The sequence below is a fragment of the Melospiza georgiana genome, chromosome 8 (genome assembly GCF_028018845.1).
Source record: "Melospiza georgiana isolate bMelGeo1 chromosome 8, bMelGeo1.pri, whole genome shotgun sequence".
Classification (NCBI taxonomy): Eukaryota; Metazoa; Chordata; class Aves; order Passeriformes; family Passerellidae; genus Melospiza; species Melospiza georgiana.
The window spans coordinates 6,108,387-6,124,894 of record NC_080437.1 but is presented as its reverse complement, the minus strand read 5'-3'; the positions used below and the strand labels follow the sequence as shown (position 1 = coordinate 6,124,894).

At 46.3% G+C, this 16,508-nt stretch overlaps 1 protein-coding gene across 2 annotated transcripts in view; it reads right to left on the bottom strand.

The window, feature by feature from the left end:
• Window positions 1-451: 451 nt before the first annotated feature.
• The window catches only part of PRKG1 (protein kinase cGMP-dependent 1), a 352,826-nt gene continuing 336,769 nt past the window's right edge, over window positions 452-16,508 (bottom strand). For both annotated transcript variants that reach the window (XM_058029350.1, XM_058029351.1), the window contains exons 11-18: window positions 16,146-16,285; window positions 12,087-12,176; window positions 9,879-10,020; window positions 7,907-8,070; window positions 5,921-6,043; window positions 5,763-5,825; window positions 5,082-5,148; window positions 452-2,093 (exon numbers count right to left, since the gene is read on the bottom strand). In XM_058029350.1, coding sequence (XP_057885333.1) covers window positions 1,995-2,093; window positions 5,082-5,148; window positions 5,763-5,825; window positions 5,921-6,043; window positions 7,907-8,070; window positions 9,879-10,020; window positions 12,087-12,176; window positions 16,146-16,285 — 888 coding nt within the window. In that variant the 3' untranslated portion in view covers window positions 452-1,994. The remainder of the gene's footprint in view (window positions 2,094-5,081; window positions 5,149-5,762; window positions 5,826-5,920; window positions 6,044-7,906; window positions 8,071-9,878; window positions 10,021-12,086; window positions 12,177-16,145; window positions 16,286-16,508) is intronic.

Genomic DNA, 16,508 nt, shown 5'->3' with positions numbered 1-16,508 from the left:
AGCAGGTGCTGCCTTTTCCCTGTGATTTTGAAGGCAAACGAAGTTTTAATGGTTAAAGAACAGCAGAAGTTACTGTGCCAGAGGTGTGGCCTCAACCTTTGGGAAACACAGGGAATTCCAGAGCCACAGACTGGTTTCAAAGGTGTCACACAGCCCAGCTCATGCTGAACAGGCCCACGCTGTCAAAATACCCTTCTGATTACATACTTTAATAAAAAACATGCAAAGGAGTTGGGGCTCAGCATCAGGGAAGGAATTTTTTACTGCACAAACAGACTTTTTCCACGTGATATGTAGGGAAAGTCCTTGTCAGCAAGACTTGATCTTTCCATGGTCAGCTCTTGGCAGCTGAGATTGAAAGGAGGCAGCACCTGCTCACCCATGGCAGGGGCTGGAATGAGAGGACCTTTTAAGGTCCCTTCCAACTCAAACCATTCCATCATTCCATGATTCTGTGATTTTTTGGGGGGGCCAGGTCTCTCAGAGAGACCTAAAGCTGATGTTTCCTGTTGGATAATGGGATAAACTTTCAGTCCTGTGTGTATGCAACAAATGGGCACCCAGGACAGGATCCCTCTGCTGCATCCTATAAACCAGAGGAGGCAATTCAAGCAAAGGAAAAGCAGTAGAAGTGAGGGAAAAGCATGTCCTGATAATATTGTTTTCCCTAGTTCTTTTTTCCATATGGATTTGGCCATTCCTGTGTTAAACACAGTCACGTGGACCTGGCATGCTGGAGACCTCACAGGGATCTTCCAACATCCACTTCCCATGGAATTCCACTGACTTTCCTGTGGAGCTCCTTAGCCTGGAGAGGCATCAGGATTGCTGGCAGTGTTCCACCAGAGCCAGTATTTCTATTTTAATGAGATTCTTTAAACATGGAAGAGATGCAGACATGGAATCACCAAAAGGGAGAACGGAGCCTCTGCTACATATTCCTGACAGGAAGGGTCAGGGACAGGCTTCTTCCCAGGTGAGGGATGGATGTAGCACCTCGAGAGGACATCACAGGTCTCCTTTTTTTCCCCTTTGAGCCCAAAAAGATCCAATTTATCCTTAATTTATCCAATTTATCCTTAATTTTATACCTAATCAGACAGGTGGGCCGCTGTTGCTTTGTTCAGGGCCGTGATTGGAGTGCTGTGAAATGGATCAATGGACGTGAAAGGGATCAATAGATGTACAGTGGATCAATAGATGTAGAACAGATCAGTGGATGTACAGTGGATCAGCAGACGTGGAACAGATCAGGGGATGTACAATGGATTCATTCCATGATTTTCTCTTTCCGTGCATGTGTAGGTACCAAGGGAAAGGAGAGCTGAAGCCCAAAGGCGGCGCTGCCACGTGAGGGAAGCGACCCAACCTCTGCCTCGACAGCATCTGCAGCAGTTGTGCTTTTGTTTGACCAGGCTGAGCTAAAATGTTTCCAAAACAAGGAGGGAAGGGAACATTCAGTCTCGTCAGGAATACTGCTAGGGAAGGAAAAGGACACATTCCCCACTGCTGTGACGGGAGCGCTTTGCCCGTGCTCCTCCTGGGCTCCAGCGCTGCCCCGTGGAGCTCAGAGGGTGGGAATAGCCCAAATCCTGCACTGGAGTAGCTGCAGCACTTCATAAGTTACTACTGATCCTAGGGAAAAAAGCAGCTGGAATTTAAGTGCCTCTTACTCTACGGATCTGTCACTCTGCTCATCAAGAGTGGGCCAGGATCTCTGTGGCCACAGAAGAGGAGTTCTGTGCCGGAGCAAGGCTCTGTGCCAGGACCACCGTGCCCAAGCCAGGTCACGTTCCAACAGAAAACATGGAGAGCACTATTGTCACTAAGCAAGAAGTCCTAATGCCACTGGAGTTACTGGAGCAGCATCAATCAAGGCATCGTGGTGACCCCGAGCACGAATCCTCCCCCGTTCCGGTCTTCCCGTTCCGCTGGCAGCCACGTCCCAGGAAAAGCTGTCCTCAGCAAGGCAGAAGCAGGTAAGAGAAAGAACATTAAAAATCTATGTCCCATCCTGAGTTGTCGTCAGGGGGTGGCTCGTCACTGTCCTCTGGGAAGCTGTCAAAGTTGCTCGTGTCCGTGGGAGACGCGACCTGCGGGGGGAAGAGCAAGGAGAAGGGGATGTTCATCCCAGGGTTGGCATTCCCTCTTCATCCCACAGCCATGGCATCCCAGAGACTCCCCAGCAAGGCAGGGAAGTGCTGCCTTCCCAGGGATTTCCCCCAGCTCCCCTGCTCTCCTGAGTTTTCCTACCCATTGCCACAAGGTTATCACAACAGGCTTGGGAAAAGAGCCCAGGATTTCCCATCCATGGATCCAGCATGCTGCCTTGGAGTTTCCTGACATTGGATCCTTCCAGAGAAACCCATCTTCCCAGGATGAAGGCCAAGCCCATTTCTTTTTCGCAAATTGCAACATTTGAAATCTACCCTGGCTATAGAATTTATGGTTTTCCTGCTTTGTGACAGCAAAGGAAACTTTCTTACAGTGAGGACTTGATAAAGTCAAGACAATAAAAAAGAATAAACCGTTTAAGGGGAAACCAGCAACTCTCCAGCCCAAATCAATGAGAGTCTTACTAGAAATTTAATATTTTAAGCTTTACCCAGAGCAGGAAAACACTTGCTGCTGTTCTCAGACATTTCATTTGGGAAGAGCCTGAGCCAGGGGGCAACTGACAGTCATTGAATCCCAGAATTCTGGACTGGTTTGGGTAGGAAGGGACCTTAAAGTCCCATACAGTCCCACCCTGCCACACCTTCCACTGTCCCAGGTTTCTCCAAACCCCAAAGTCCAACCTTGGGCACTGCCAGGGATGCAGGGGCAGCCACAGCTGCTCTGGGCACCCTGTGCCAGGGCCTGCCCACCCTCCCAGGAATATTTTTTTCTCCGTATCCAACGTGGATTGATCTCAGGGGTTGCCCCAACCCACTTGGCCTTGTTAACCCTCCTGAGATTCCCATTTGATTTTGGATGCTGCTGCACGCCTTGGGAAAAGACAGGAGTTCCAACTCCAGCCCTACATTTAATGTGCTGCCCAACTGCATCAGCATTTTCCTGCTGCTGAACAGCTTTTGGGGCAAATCAGGATTATGAAACTCATTTTGGAAAAAAACCCCACCCTACAAAATCTTCATTTCTTTTGGATTATCTGGATCTGTTGACTTTGTTGGGGCTCCTTCACCCTTTGCTTGCTCAGCTCATCTTTGGCAGAGTCCTGAGCTTTTAAGGAGAGGTAAAATCACAGATTCCAGCTGTGATATCAAGGCTCAGCAGTGTCCTAGCAGCAGGTTGTAAATTGGGATCTTTCCAAAAATCCCATGGAACAAGAGCTCTTTGATTGCCTTACTGGCACAGCCATGTAAGAAATGAGAGTTTAAGAGAAAAGCCTTTTTTAAAAGAAGAAAAAATAACTGATCTGTGTGTTTAGTCCTGCTGGCTCTTTCCCAGCTAACAAGGAGAGGTGGGTTGAAGGAAAAGGGGATGTCTGCCACCAGAGCTGTATTTTGGGTCCCTTTTCAGAGTGGCAGTTGGGACTTTGCCAAAAGAACTTGTGGAAAACGAGCTGGAGTAGGATTGACAGCTCTGGGGTTGGCAAAATTCAGAGTTCATGGGTTTGGAGAGGGTCTCAGGAGCAGGTCTGGAGGAGCTGCTGCTCCCAAGAGCTCAGGGAGAGGATAAGATGGGTTGGAGCAGGATTAGGGCCAGCCTGGAGCTCTCCTGGAAGAGGGAATGATATTCCCATCTATTCCAGTCAGCCTTGCTGTGTGGGGTAAGAGCAGCATTGGAAATGCTCCTCCTAAATTAAAAATCCACCAAAACCAGTAAGGAAGACATCCTGGGTTTTTTTTTTTTTTAAGGCTACATGGACATCCTGCATTCCTAAAGCAGGAATTGCAGCTGTGAAGGAGCAAACTTGACTTTATTGCCTGACTTGCAATGTGATCCTGCTGATGAATGAATTGGCATTAAAAACACACCAAGGCCAGGCTTGGAGCAACCTGGGACAGTGGAAGATGCCATTGAAGGTGATGGAACTGGATGATCTCAAAGGTCCCTTCTAACCCAAACCACACTCATAGCTTGAGCTTAAAAGAAAAAAAAAACCCAACCAACCCAGCTTTGATGTCTAAAACATTTCTGAGTTGTTATGGGAGAGATTTGCCAAGTCCTGCTTTCCCCACTGGCTCCAGCAACTCCTGCATCCCACAGGGCTAAAAGGGGGGGATGGAAACCCTCCTGCTCTTTCCTTAAGCAAACTTTGGGATGGCAGACTCAGCCCCTGGAGCTGGGCCTGCCCCTTCTGCAGGAGCTGCAGGATGGAGCAATGGGGTGCAATTAAAGCCCCATTAATGGCATTCTCCCGGTGATCCCGAGGGATTAGGCTGGAACAAGGAGGGGAGGCTGCAGGACAGAAGGGGCCGAGGTAATTTCTGTCAGCTAATCCTGTTTGGTTTCCCTTTGCAGCGGGGCTTTGAGGGCTGGGAGCTCACAAAGACATCAAAGGAAGGGCTTTGGTGCAAAGGAAAACGAGCGGAGCTGTCCCTCCGCGCCCGCTCCCGGTTAAACATCAACAGCTTTTCATGTAGGACATGGATGCAGGGCACAGAGGGGCACGGGCACAAAAGACAGCACAGAAGGGAAGGTTAATGTGAAAGAAAAGGAAGATGGCATCCAAATCCTGCTTGCCTTTGCAAAGGAAATGAGAATAAAGGAGAAGGGAACAGGACGCAGCGGAGAGAAGGAGTGGAAGGGGCAGCTCTCCATGGGAAGGGGGAAAGGAGATGCAGAAACAAGTGGAGCAGGTGAGAGAAAGGAAAATGTGCTGGAGTGGGTGATCCTGCCTCAATCCCCTGCTGCAAAGGGGGTTTCTCCATGGCTGTGCCCTCCCCACACTGCCTTCCCAGGGAAGAGCCTTCCTGGAGAACAAGCTCAGCTGGGAACATGCCTAAAGTTATTTTTCAAGCATTCCAGAAGAAATAAAGCACATTATTCCCACTTAACCCAGTGTACCACTGCCCAAAGCTCACAGCATCACAGGAATTGCCCATGGAGGAGAAAAGAACGACAGGAAAACTTACACTTGGGATTATGGGAGGTGTCAGTGTCCCTTTCCGTAACCCTTCCCAGTTAAAGCCTTCAAACCACCTGAAAGGAAGGGAAGAATCTAACAGTTACACAGGTGTAGCACAAAAAGAACAGAAAATTGCTTGAACAACAGGTTTCATCCCCCACAGACTTTGCCTTCAAATCCCTTTGGAATTTTTCCTCTCATCTTTTTGAGGACCAAGAATGAAGAGTGTGCAGTGACACCACCCAAGTGGAAATTGCCAACGCTCAGATGGGAACCATTCCTTGCTGCAGGTGTCCTGGAAGTTGCTCCTTCCCTTCCAGAGTGTGGATCCATCCCACAGGAGACCTTTTATCCCTGTGGAATTGGGTTAACTCCCAACTTCATGCTCAAGGATGCCCCACTCATGGTTTTCCTCGGGTTTGCTCGAGGTGGGTGGATGAACCCTGAGCATTCCCACAAAAATATCAATCCAATCCATTCCCGCTGCTTTGGGAATGGGAGAAATTCTTCCTGGAATGGTTCTCTCACCTGTTCTTATCCCAATAAACTCCTAAAACTTCATGTAACCCCTCCCATGGGACCAAAAGGGAGGATGAATTTACATTATGGATAGGAAGTGGCTTTTAGGGGAAAATTGAGGTGTTTGAAATGCCTCTTTCTGGAGTTGGCTGCTGGAGAAGACACTTACTTGTGCTTTTGGATATCTTTCACTCCATTTTTCAAGTTCCCTAATCTTTCTGATGGATTGTCCCTGTAAAAGGAAGAACAAATCCTAAATCCCTCTGCCCAGCTCATTTCCTTGCAAACATCATCAAGGCTTTTTGGTTTATTCTTACATCCACTTACCTGCATAGTTTTTTAATTAAGTTAGCAGCATTTTTGGCAATCTTCTTTGGAAATTCAATCATGTCTATTCCCCTTAATATGATGTTATAGGTCTTCATGGGGTCTGGGCCTGAGAAAGGGGGACTTCAGAGGGCATGGGGAAGGAAAAACAAAAAGATTAAAAATTTGTCTTTAAAACAGCATTGAAATAAAATACACCTAGATGAGAAAAGGTAGATGTCAACTAGGAATGCTTTGCTTCCCATGATCCTAACCATTTCTCAAGGAGCTCTGGAACTCTGGGAAGCACCAAAAAGCAGTTTTCCATGCTAAAGCTCTTCTTCCCATCACAGCCCGAGGCAGGAGGCTCTGAGCAGCATTCCCTGGCTTATCTTTGTGTGATTGCTGCTTCCAGTGGGGATTAATTGGCTCTCCATGGATGGGGGGCTGTGTGTGAAGGATGGGCAGGTGGAAGGGATGGATCTCCTGAGAGTGAGGTGAGGGAGCTCCAGGAAGCCAAGAGCAGCAGTGATATCCCAAATTAAATATGGGACGGGATGGATGGTGCCCAATCTGCCTCCTCCTTTCCAGCAGTGAGGAACCTCCCCAGCTGAGTGCAAACCTTTCCCCTTTTTCCACCATTTCCAGACCCTTCAGGACCAAACCCTTCCCCTTTTCCCATCATTCAGGGCCAAACCTTGCCCCATTTCCCATCATTTCCAAACCCTTCAGGGCTAAACCTCTCCTCTTTTCCCATAATTTCCAGACCATTCAGGGCCAAACTCTTCCTCTTTTTCCCATGATTTCCAGACCCTTCAGGGCCAAATCCTTCCTCTTTTCCCACCATTTCCAAACCCTTCAGGGCCAAACTCTTCCTCTTTTTCCACCACTTCCAGACCATTCAGGGCCAAACTCTTCCCCTTTTCTCTCTATTTCCAGACCCTTTAGGATCAAACCTCCAGAGCTTAGTGCAAACCTTTCCCCTTTTCCCATCATTTCCAGACCCTTCAGGGCCAAACCCTTCCCCTCTTCACACCATTCAGGGCCAAAACTTTCCCCTTTTTCCATCATTTCCAGACCCTTCAGGACCAAAACCTTCCCTTTTCCCCAGCATTTCCAGACCATTCAGAATCAAACCTCCAGAGCTGAGCACAAACCCTTCTCCTTTTTCCACCATTTCCAGACCATTCAGGGCCAAACCCTTTCCCCTTTTCCATCATTTCCAGACACTTCAGGATCAAACCTCCAGAGCTGAATGCATATCCCTTCCCCTTTTCCCAGCATTTCCAGACCCTTCAGGGCCAAAACCTTCCCCATTTGCCATCATTCAGGGCCAAACCCTTCCGGGCTAAACCTTTCCTCTTTCCTCATCATTCAGGGTCAAAAACCTTCCCCTTTTCCCATCATTTCCAGACCATTCAGGACCAAATCCTTCTCTCTTTCCCACCATTCAGGACCAAACCCTTCCCCTTTTCCCATCATTCAAGGCCAAACCCTTTTGCCACCATTTTCAGACCCTTCAGGGCCTTTTACCATTTTTACCCTTTTACCCTTGTGTTCAGCCTACTCAGAGCCAAACCCTTCCTCTTTTCTGATCATTCAGGGCCAAAACCTTCTCCTTTTCCTATCATTTCCAGACCATTCAAGGCCAAACCCTTCCCCTTTTCCCATAATTTCCAAACCCTTCAGGGCCAAATCCTTCCCTCTTTTCCATCATTTCCAGACCATTCAGGGCCAAACCCTTCCTTTTTTCCCATTGTGTTTAGCCCACTCAGAGCCAGACCCTTCCCCTTTCCCCATCTTTCAGGGCCAAACCCTTCCCCTTTTCCCACCATTTCCAGACCATTCAGAACCAAACCCTTCCTCTTTTCCCATCGTGTCCAGCCAACTCAGAGCCAAAAAAAGATGATTTGAGTGGAAAAGCCACCCTGTCCCAGCCCTGCCCCTGCTCTGGCCTCATCAGGGTGAGAAGGGCAGAACTCTTGGGATGAATTTCGATGCCCATACCTGCCAGTCAGGAGCTCATACATCAGGATTCCCAGGGACCAGTAGTCTGCTGAAATGTCATGACCTTTGTTCAGGATGATCTCGGGGGCTACGTACTCCGGGGTGCCACAAAAAGTCCATGTTTTCTTTCCAAATCCTATTTTCTTTGCAAAGCCAAAATCGACCTGGGGGAAGGGGCAGGAGAGAGTCAAGGCAGGGCATCAGAGGGAATGTCAGCCCTGGGTTCTGCTCCTCTTGAAGTGAAGCAAGGCAGAAAGGAGGATTCCTCATGGGAATTTTCTCCAAATTAAAGCACCGAGGGTCGTTCCAGGACCAGGGAACCACAGTGACCTTTTTTGCTGATTTATCCTTGGGAAAATTCCCATCAGGGAAGCAAACACCAGCACCAAGGGTTTCTTAGAGGTTGGAATTGATGTCACTCACAGCTCAGATTGATTTATTTTGCTTTTTTTTTTATTTTCAATTTAAATTAACATGGGCAAGGAATGGTTTTAAGTTTTGAGAGGGCAGGGCTGGATGGGATATTGGGAATTAGGAATTGTTCCCTGGCAGGGTGGGCAGGCCCTGGCACAGCTGTGGCTGCCCCTGGATCCCTGGCAGTGCCCAAGGCCAGGCTGGAGCAGCCTGGGACAGTGGAAGGTGTCCCTGCCCATGGCAGGGGTGGAATTTTGGAGCTTGAAGGTCCATTCCAACCCAAACCATCCTGGGATTCTGGGATTTTAGGAGAAGATGGAAAGAAAAATAACGGAGTAAAAGTGAAGTCTACAAGACACACTGTAGGCTGAATTTTGAAGGATGAATCCTTCAAAATGAATTCCAAGTGGGCAGCAGGGTGGAAACTGTCCATGACATGACTTTTTTTTTTTTTTTTTAATGGGATGGGTTTTAAGGTCCCTTCCCACTCAAACCACTCAGGATGAGTACTCTGGAGCTGGTCAGGAACCCACAGGGTCACAGGGCTCAGGGACACTCAGGAACATGCCTGAGGAGCTGGGAGCTGCTGAGGGACCAGCACAGACCCAGCCCTAGATGCTCCTGGGGTGGGAGAAGGACAGTCCTGCACCTCATCCTCCTCTACCTCAGAGGAGCCCCAGGCTCAGGGAAATACCCCAGAGGGTAAATCCTGATGTCACTCAGGAGGTGACACATGGAGGCTGCCACCAGGCTGTGGTGATGGGCTGAGTTACTGTCCCCAAAGAGCCCCCAAACCAAGACACAGAGCCCTTGGTCCCCCATGACCCCCAGGGGCCATCAGCCCCTCCTGGACCAGCTCCTTTTAGGGCTCCTGTCCTTCACTGGGGGCTTCCCAAGGGCCCACATCCTTCAGCACCTCTCACCAAGGGAACTATTCCTTCTCTCCTGCCCTTCTCCAAGCTCTCACCAGGCCATTTGGGGTACCCTTAAAAAGCAGGGTGCCTTTCCTGAGTTGTGGGGTTATTTTTTGCCCAGGACAGCCAGGTGGCTTTCTCCTGATGCTCTTGTCTCAGCATTCCAGGAGCATGGACCTGAATCCCAAGCCAGAATCACAGAATTCAGGGAATTCAGAATTCACAGAATCACTGGGTTGGAAGAGACCTCCAAGATCATCAAGTCCAACCCAGCCCCAACACCTCAACTAAACCCTGGCACCCAGTGCCACACCCAGGCTTTGTTAAACACATCCAGGGATGGTGACTCCTCCACCTCCCTGGGCAGCCATTCCAGAACTTTATCACCCTTTCTGTAAAAAACTTTTTCCTAATATCCAACCTATATTTCCCTTGGCACAGCTTGAGACTGTGACCTTACAGCCAGCATTTCCCAGCTCAGCCATGCCCCGAGCCCTGCTGGAATTCAGGAAAATATCCCAATGATGATGATGATGATACCACCCTGCCCTGATCTCCTCTCAGCACGCCCTGATGGACCCTGTGGGGGGATTTTGCTCCTCACCCTTTCTGGTCAAAGCTGGGTGGATTTTTTGGGCACTCACCAGCTTGGCATAACCTCGGTGATCCAGGATGAGGTTCTCTGGCTTGAGGTCCCTATAAATGATCCCTTTGGAATGCAAGTAGGCAAAGGCTTCCACCACGCACGCCGTGTAGAACCTGGTGGTGGAATCCTCGAATGAACCCCTGTGGGAAGGAAAAAGGGAGGGAAAAGGGGATAAAGCCATTAGATGAATCCTTGGGAAGTGGTTTCCTTCCCCGTGGAATTCATTCTGCTGTTAAAACTTTTATCGCTGCAGTAAAATCACTTTTTAACACCAGGAAAGCTCCTGGTGCTAAACTCACTTTTATATCTCTATATATAAAATATATCTCACTTTTATATATCTCTTTATATATATATATATATATATTCACTTTTATATATCTCTATATAAAATATATCTCATTTTTATATCTCTCTCTATATATTCAATTATCCTATCTCTATATTTCTATAATCTAGTTAAATTTCCACTTTTGAAGAAGCCTCTTTGCTATCTATATATATATATCTATCTATATATACATATAATCTCTATATACAAAATTTATCTCACTTTTATATCTCTCTCTATATATATTCACTTTTATATCCCTATATATTCACTTTTATATCCCTATATATAAAATATATCTCACTTTTATATCTTTCTCTATATATATATTCAATTTTATATCTCTATATTTCTATAATCTAGTTAAATTTCCATTTTTGAACAAGCCTCTTTGCTTCCAATATCTGAAACTATTTTAAGGTTTATACTATAATTTAGAAATAAAACTTTGCAATCCTTGTCCTGTAAGCAAAAAGGTTTTTTTTTTTCTAATTACAACTTTGGGGTTTTTGCTAAAACTCCTTTGAGGAGTGCAGATAAATTCTGTATTAATGTCTCATAACTGAGACAAAAGACAGAAAAATCACAGCTGCTGGGCCCTGAGAGTTAATGCAAATCCCAAACTGCACCTTTGGATCCTTGTTTCTGAAGTTTTCCAAAGAAAATCACATCCTATGCCTGCTGGGGGCTGGCTGATACCAGAGGGTGTCTAAGCTAGATGGCAGCAGAACCTCAGTTTAAATCCCAGAGAATTAAAGATGAAATTATCAGGCTCTGACAAAAAAATCAGGAAAAATCCCACCCAGCACCTTCTAACTTTGCTCCAGTTCCCCTTTCAGTGAGAAAAATGCTGCTGGGAAAAGGGAGAACTAGAGAAAAAAATAGTTCTGGGTAATTTAAAGACAATTTAATCTTTCTGATTAATCTTTTCAAATGTAATGGAATTCTGTTCCAGTGATGAGGCTAATCCAGATTTACAATTCCCTGTATCTTTTCCTGCTCTGTGGGCCCATCCCACGTGCACCCAGGAGCCCCAAACACTCCAAGGTGACCCCTCCAAGGCAGGGACTGTGGGGTTTTGGACATGCATGTTTTCCTAACTAATTTCCATGTCACTGCTGCATCCTGATGGAGCAGTGCTCCTGGCAGGGTGTGGATTCTGATTCCCACTTGAATCAGCAGCCCTGGTGTAATATGGAATTTCTGGGCCAACAGACCCTGCAAAGCTCTCACTTTCCTCCTGCTCACTGCTCTCAGTCCTGGCTGGGATTATCCATAAATCCCAGGAAATATTTATGGATATTATTTAGCAGTGTCCTTGTGGCAGAGCTGAGAGTTGAGATTCACACTCACAGAGGAAAGGCTGCAAACACAGAAAAAGCTTTGAGATGGGAAATTGTGATTTAAAAACTGACATCAAAAGGACCTGGAGCTGCTGGAGCAAATCCAGAGGAGGCCATGGAGCTGCTCCAGGCCTGGAGCCAGGCTGGGAGAGCTGGGAAGGGAAAGGCTCCAGGGAGAGCTCAGAGCCCATTCCAGGGCCTAAAGGGGCTCCAGGAGAGCTGGAGAGGGACTGGGGACAAGGGATGGAGGGACAGGACACAGGGAATGGCTTCTACTGCCAGAGGAAAGGGATGGGTGGGACCTTGGGAATTAGGAATTGTTCCCTGGCAGGGTGGGCAGGCCCTGGCACAGCTGTGGCTGCCCCTGGATCCCTGGCAGTGCCCAAGGCCAGGCTGGAGCAGCCTGGGACAGTGGAAGGTGTCCCTGCCATGGCAGGGGTGGCACTGGATGGGCTTTGAGGCCCTTCCAAGCCTTCCAGCTGGAATTGTGACATTTAGAACATCTCACAGTGCAGGACAAGGCCCAGCTCACCTGTCCCTGAGAATTGTCCAGAGCTCTCCCCCCAGGCAGGCCTCCATCAGCATGTACAGGTACTTGCTGTCCTTGAACGTCCTGTAGAGCCTGAGGGTGGCAACCAGAAAATCACAAATAAATCCATTATCTAAGCACTAAACTGGCTGGTTTGACAGAGTTTAGAGAAGCTGAAGTGCCCTTCCTCTTCCTCCCAGGAAGGAATGTGGAGGAAAAACCGCTCCAAGGGATCGGCTGGGCTTTGTGAACCCATCCTTGAGTTCTGAACTGTGCTCCAAAATCCATGCTCTGTGCTCAGCAGGATTTTCTAATGATAGTACATTAATTGGATTTATAGATGTGTTTAATAATATTAAATAACTGCGGTGAAAAGCCCCAGAAATTCTTATTTTAACTTGATTTTAATGTTCAGCTGCTTTTGTACTTCCTATTCCACATGTGGCTTTATCCACCCAGCAGGGTGTGGATACAGGGAAGGCTTCCTTGCAGATAGCCTGGACAGTAATTTTAATTTTTGCACATTTTTTTGGTCATTAATTAAGTAATTAATTTTTGTAATTAATTTGTAATTTTCTGATAATAATTTTAACAATTCCTGCAGCAGAAAGGAAGGCTGAGGGCGACTCCTGGTGCAATTCCTACATTCCTGGCAGTTTCCAAGAGTTAAAAATTCAGGAGTTAAAAATTCCAGGAGTTAAAAATTCAGGAATTAAAATTCCAGGAGTTACAAATTCAACAGCTGCCACCGCATGATGGAAATGAAACCAGGTGAGTTTTGCAGATTCCAGCACTTCCCTGCTAATCCCAGTTATTATTTTGACAGAGCTGTGGGATGGATCAGCAGGAAAACACTGCAGGATTTGGTTCCTTTGGAAGACATCCATTTCTATTTGTATAACACCAATGGTCATTTATAACTAACCGTTAAATAATGGTAAAATTGATGGTTTCAACAAAAATCCCCCCACTTATTTCTTGCCACTTGGACAAAGTATCATTTATCTTAATACACATTTAATCACTATTAAAGTTTGCAGAAAACTTCAAGAATCCAAAATGTAATTTCATGTTTTTAATTGCTTGGTAATTTAAATTACCAAGTACCGAATTGCTTTCCCTAATTAAGGCAGCCCTGCTGAAATTTTTATGGGCATTAAACCTGGCCTAAAATGCACAGATTAAAAAAAACCCAAATATTATTTATCAGCTATCATGGAAGCATAAAGTTTAGACACATGAAAGGACATTATTTCCTAAGTTTAAATGACACAATATTTGAATAACTTTTTTATTTAATTCCTTATTCCTTGAAATATTTGCACTTGTTTGGCCCCTGATCCAAGCCAGAGCATTTTGTTCTGTTTGAGTTTCAGTTTATATAAAAGACAGTTTTACTTAGTGCCACTTGGCCTCTCCTGCTCCTTTTGTCTGGTTTAATTCACTTTAATAACCAAACCAAATTATTCTTCAAAGACTTTTTAACAAACACAATGAATTAAGAAAACAACCAAGTTCTTCAGGAATTTTGTCTTTCCCATTGTGTCCTTGCTCTGAGATTATTTTAAACCCACCTTTCATCTATCAGCTCAAAACTGAATTAATCTACTGAAATATTCAAATTTCTGCCCATTTCACCCCCCCCCCCCCAAAAAAAATTCTCCCAGCTGGTCCAAGAAACAGAATAAACAAGTTATTGACTAAACAATAAATAAGTTGAATAATTTTAGGATAGATACTATAGGAAAACTTCAAATCCCTGTGGATGGGAAAGAGTTTGATAAATCAAATATTTTCTAGCAATAGCAAAAGGTTGGACTTTTTGATTTGGAAACCTTCCCAGAGCAGGGTTTCCATGGGATATTAAATTTAATTTCATGGGATACTGAATATAATTCAGGGATGGTTGCTGCTGCAAAAGGTGGGAAACACTGCAGGATATGGAAGAAGAAGATGCACAGGTAAAATATCCTTGTTGTGCTTCCCTGCTGAAGGATGAAGAGTGGGAATTTCATTGATCAGCCATGAATGTCACTGGCTCCATTAGGAAATGTTTGGAGGCTCAGGTTCTATGTAGGAGTGGGTATTTCTGGGAATGGTGGCTTGGCTGGCCCTGCACTTCCCTTCTCATCCCAAAACAGCTCAGCCCTCCAAAAATCCCGAGGCTGGAATGGCCCACAGGGAATATTTGGCTCTGGCCTGGGTTACAGGGAATGTTTCAGGATCCAGGAGCACATCCTGAAGGGAATGGCAGCCGGGCACTGTCAGGCTCCAGTTGTCACCCATGAATCACAGGAGAAGCCATGGGGAATCCCAGGGATGGGCCTAGGAAGGAAACACCCACTGAGTGCCCCAGCCTGGCCATGTGCTTCCCTCTGGATTCACCCCAGGGGTTTGGTTTCACCCTGGGTTTGTTTGCATCCCCTGAGCAATTTCTGGGAGCAGGGCTGATCTCCTAAGGCAGAGGAGTTTTCCTGGTGTCTCTGAGGGTGGGATGAGGCAGCCTTGGCTTGGATGCCCCTCAGGTGGCTCCAGGGCTCCTCAGCACTCACTGCTCCATCCTGACCTTCAGCATTGAAAGAACCTCCTTTCTGTCCTCACAGCCATTGAAAAGCCAGGGAATTCACAGAATCCACAGAATTCAGAGAATCACTGGGTTGGAAGAGACCTCCAAGATCTCTGAGTCCAACCCAGCCCCACCACCTCAACTAAACCCTGGCACCCAGTGCCACATCCAGTCTGTTTCTAAACACATCCAGGGATGGTGACTCCACCACCTCCCTGGGTAGAACATTCCAGAACTTTATCACCCTTTCTGTAAAAAGCCTTTTCCAAATATCCAACCTCTATTTCTCTTGGTGCAGCTTGAGACCAAATGGTGTTAATAGGGTGGAAACAACCAAAAATGCCCCTTTAATTCCCTGGAGATGTGCTTAGGTTTGGGGCAGGGAGATGGTTTTAATGCGTTTGCTCATGAGGAGTCCAGGGATGCTGAACTTGAGTTGTCAAATATTCCTTAAAGAGAAATGCTGGACACAGCTGCTCATTGTCATGGCACTGTGTCGTTTCAAAGAATCAAGCCCCGCCTTCCACCTTCCCTTAGTGGGAAGGAAAACTCAAGAAATTGGGAAGGAAAGGGAAAACTAATCTTGAGGAGGGGCAAAGCCAAGTCATTATAAATACATACATATATATATATATGTATAAGTAAATATAAATTCTTGATGGTGAGTCCAGTGCCTTGTCACTGTCATATTTTCTGAAAAATCCCTTTGCCAGGATTTCTTCTCCTGGGAAGCTGAGAAGCCACAGAGAAAAAGGAAACCAATTCTTATCTCATTTGCTTCTCCTGCGTTGTGCTCACATGTGGAATGTGTGTGGAAATTGTTTATCCAACTGGTGGTTGTTTTATTGGTTTCATGTGAATTGTTTTGACTCTGGCCAATCAGGGCCAAGCTGTGTTGGGATTCTGGAAAGAGCCACGAGTTTTTATTATTAGCTTTTGAGCATTTAGTAGGTATCCTTTCTGTATTCTTTAGTATAGTTTAGTATCACAGACAACTTTTATGGAAAATCCTTTCCTTAGGATTTTTTCCTCCTGAGAAGCTGAGAGGCCTCAGGAACAAAATGCAAACAATGATTATCTGCTGCTGTGGAATGCAACAGGTGCATCTGTGATTGGTCTCATAGAGTTGTTTGTAATTAATGGCCAATCACAGCCCAGCTGGCTCGGAATCTCTGTCCAAGCCACAAACCTTTGTTATCATTCTTTCTTTTCTATTCTTAGCTAGCCTTCTGATGAAATCCTTTCTTGTATTCCTTTAGTACAGTTTTAATGTAATATATATCATAAAATAATAAATCAAGCCTTCAGAAACACGGAGTCAGATCCTCGTCTCTTCCCTCATCCTAAGACCCCTGTGAACACCATCACAGTTTAGTATAGTGTTCTTTAATATAATATAATATCTTAAAATGATAAATCAGGCTTCTGAGAACATGAAGTCAGATTGATCATTGCTGCCTCGTGCGGGGAGCCCCACAGATCCAGCAGGGAGGTACCTGACGATGAAGTCGGAGTGGGCGCTCTGCATGATCTGCTTCTCGGAGCGGATGTGCTCCTGCTGCCGCGTGTCCACGATGTGCCGCTTCTTCAGGATCTTCATGGCAAACGTCTTGGCCTCCTCGCTCTTCAGCTGCACCTGGGAGGACAGGACAGGGTCACACACAGCCCACAGCCCCACACCTGCCTGCCAGCAATCCCACCTCCCTGCCTCCCAGGAGCTCCTCATAGCTCTCCAGTCATGATCCAGGTTTGTAACTGCGTGGCTTACTGCTAAAAAAGCCTCTTCTAAATGTCACAATTGTTAGGGAAAAGCTAAATGTGGGTGTTGCTCTGGGGTCTGTGGAAACCCAGAGCACTGG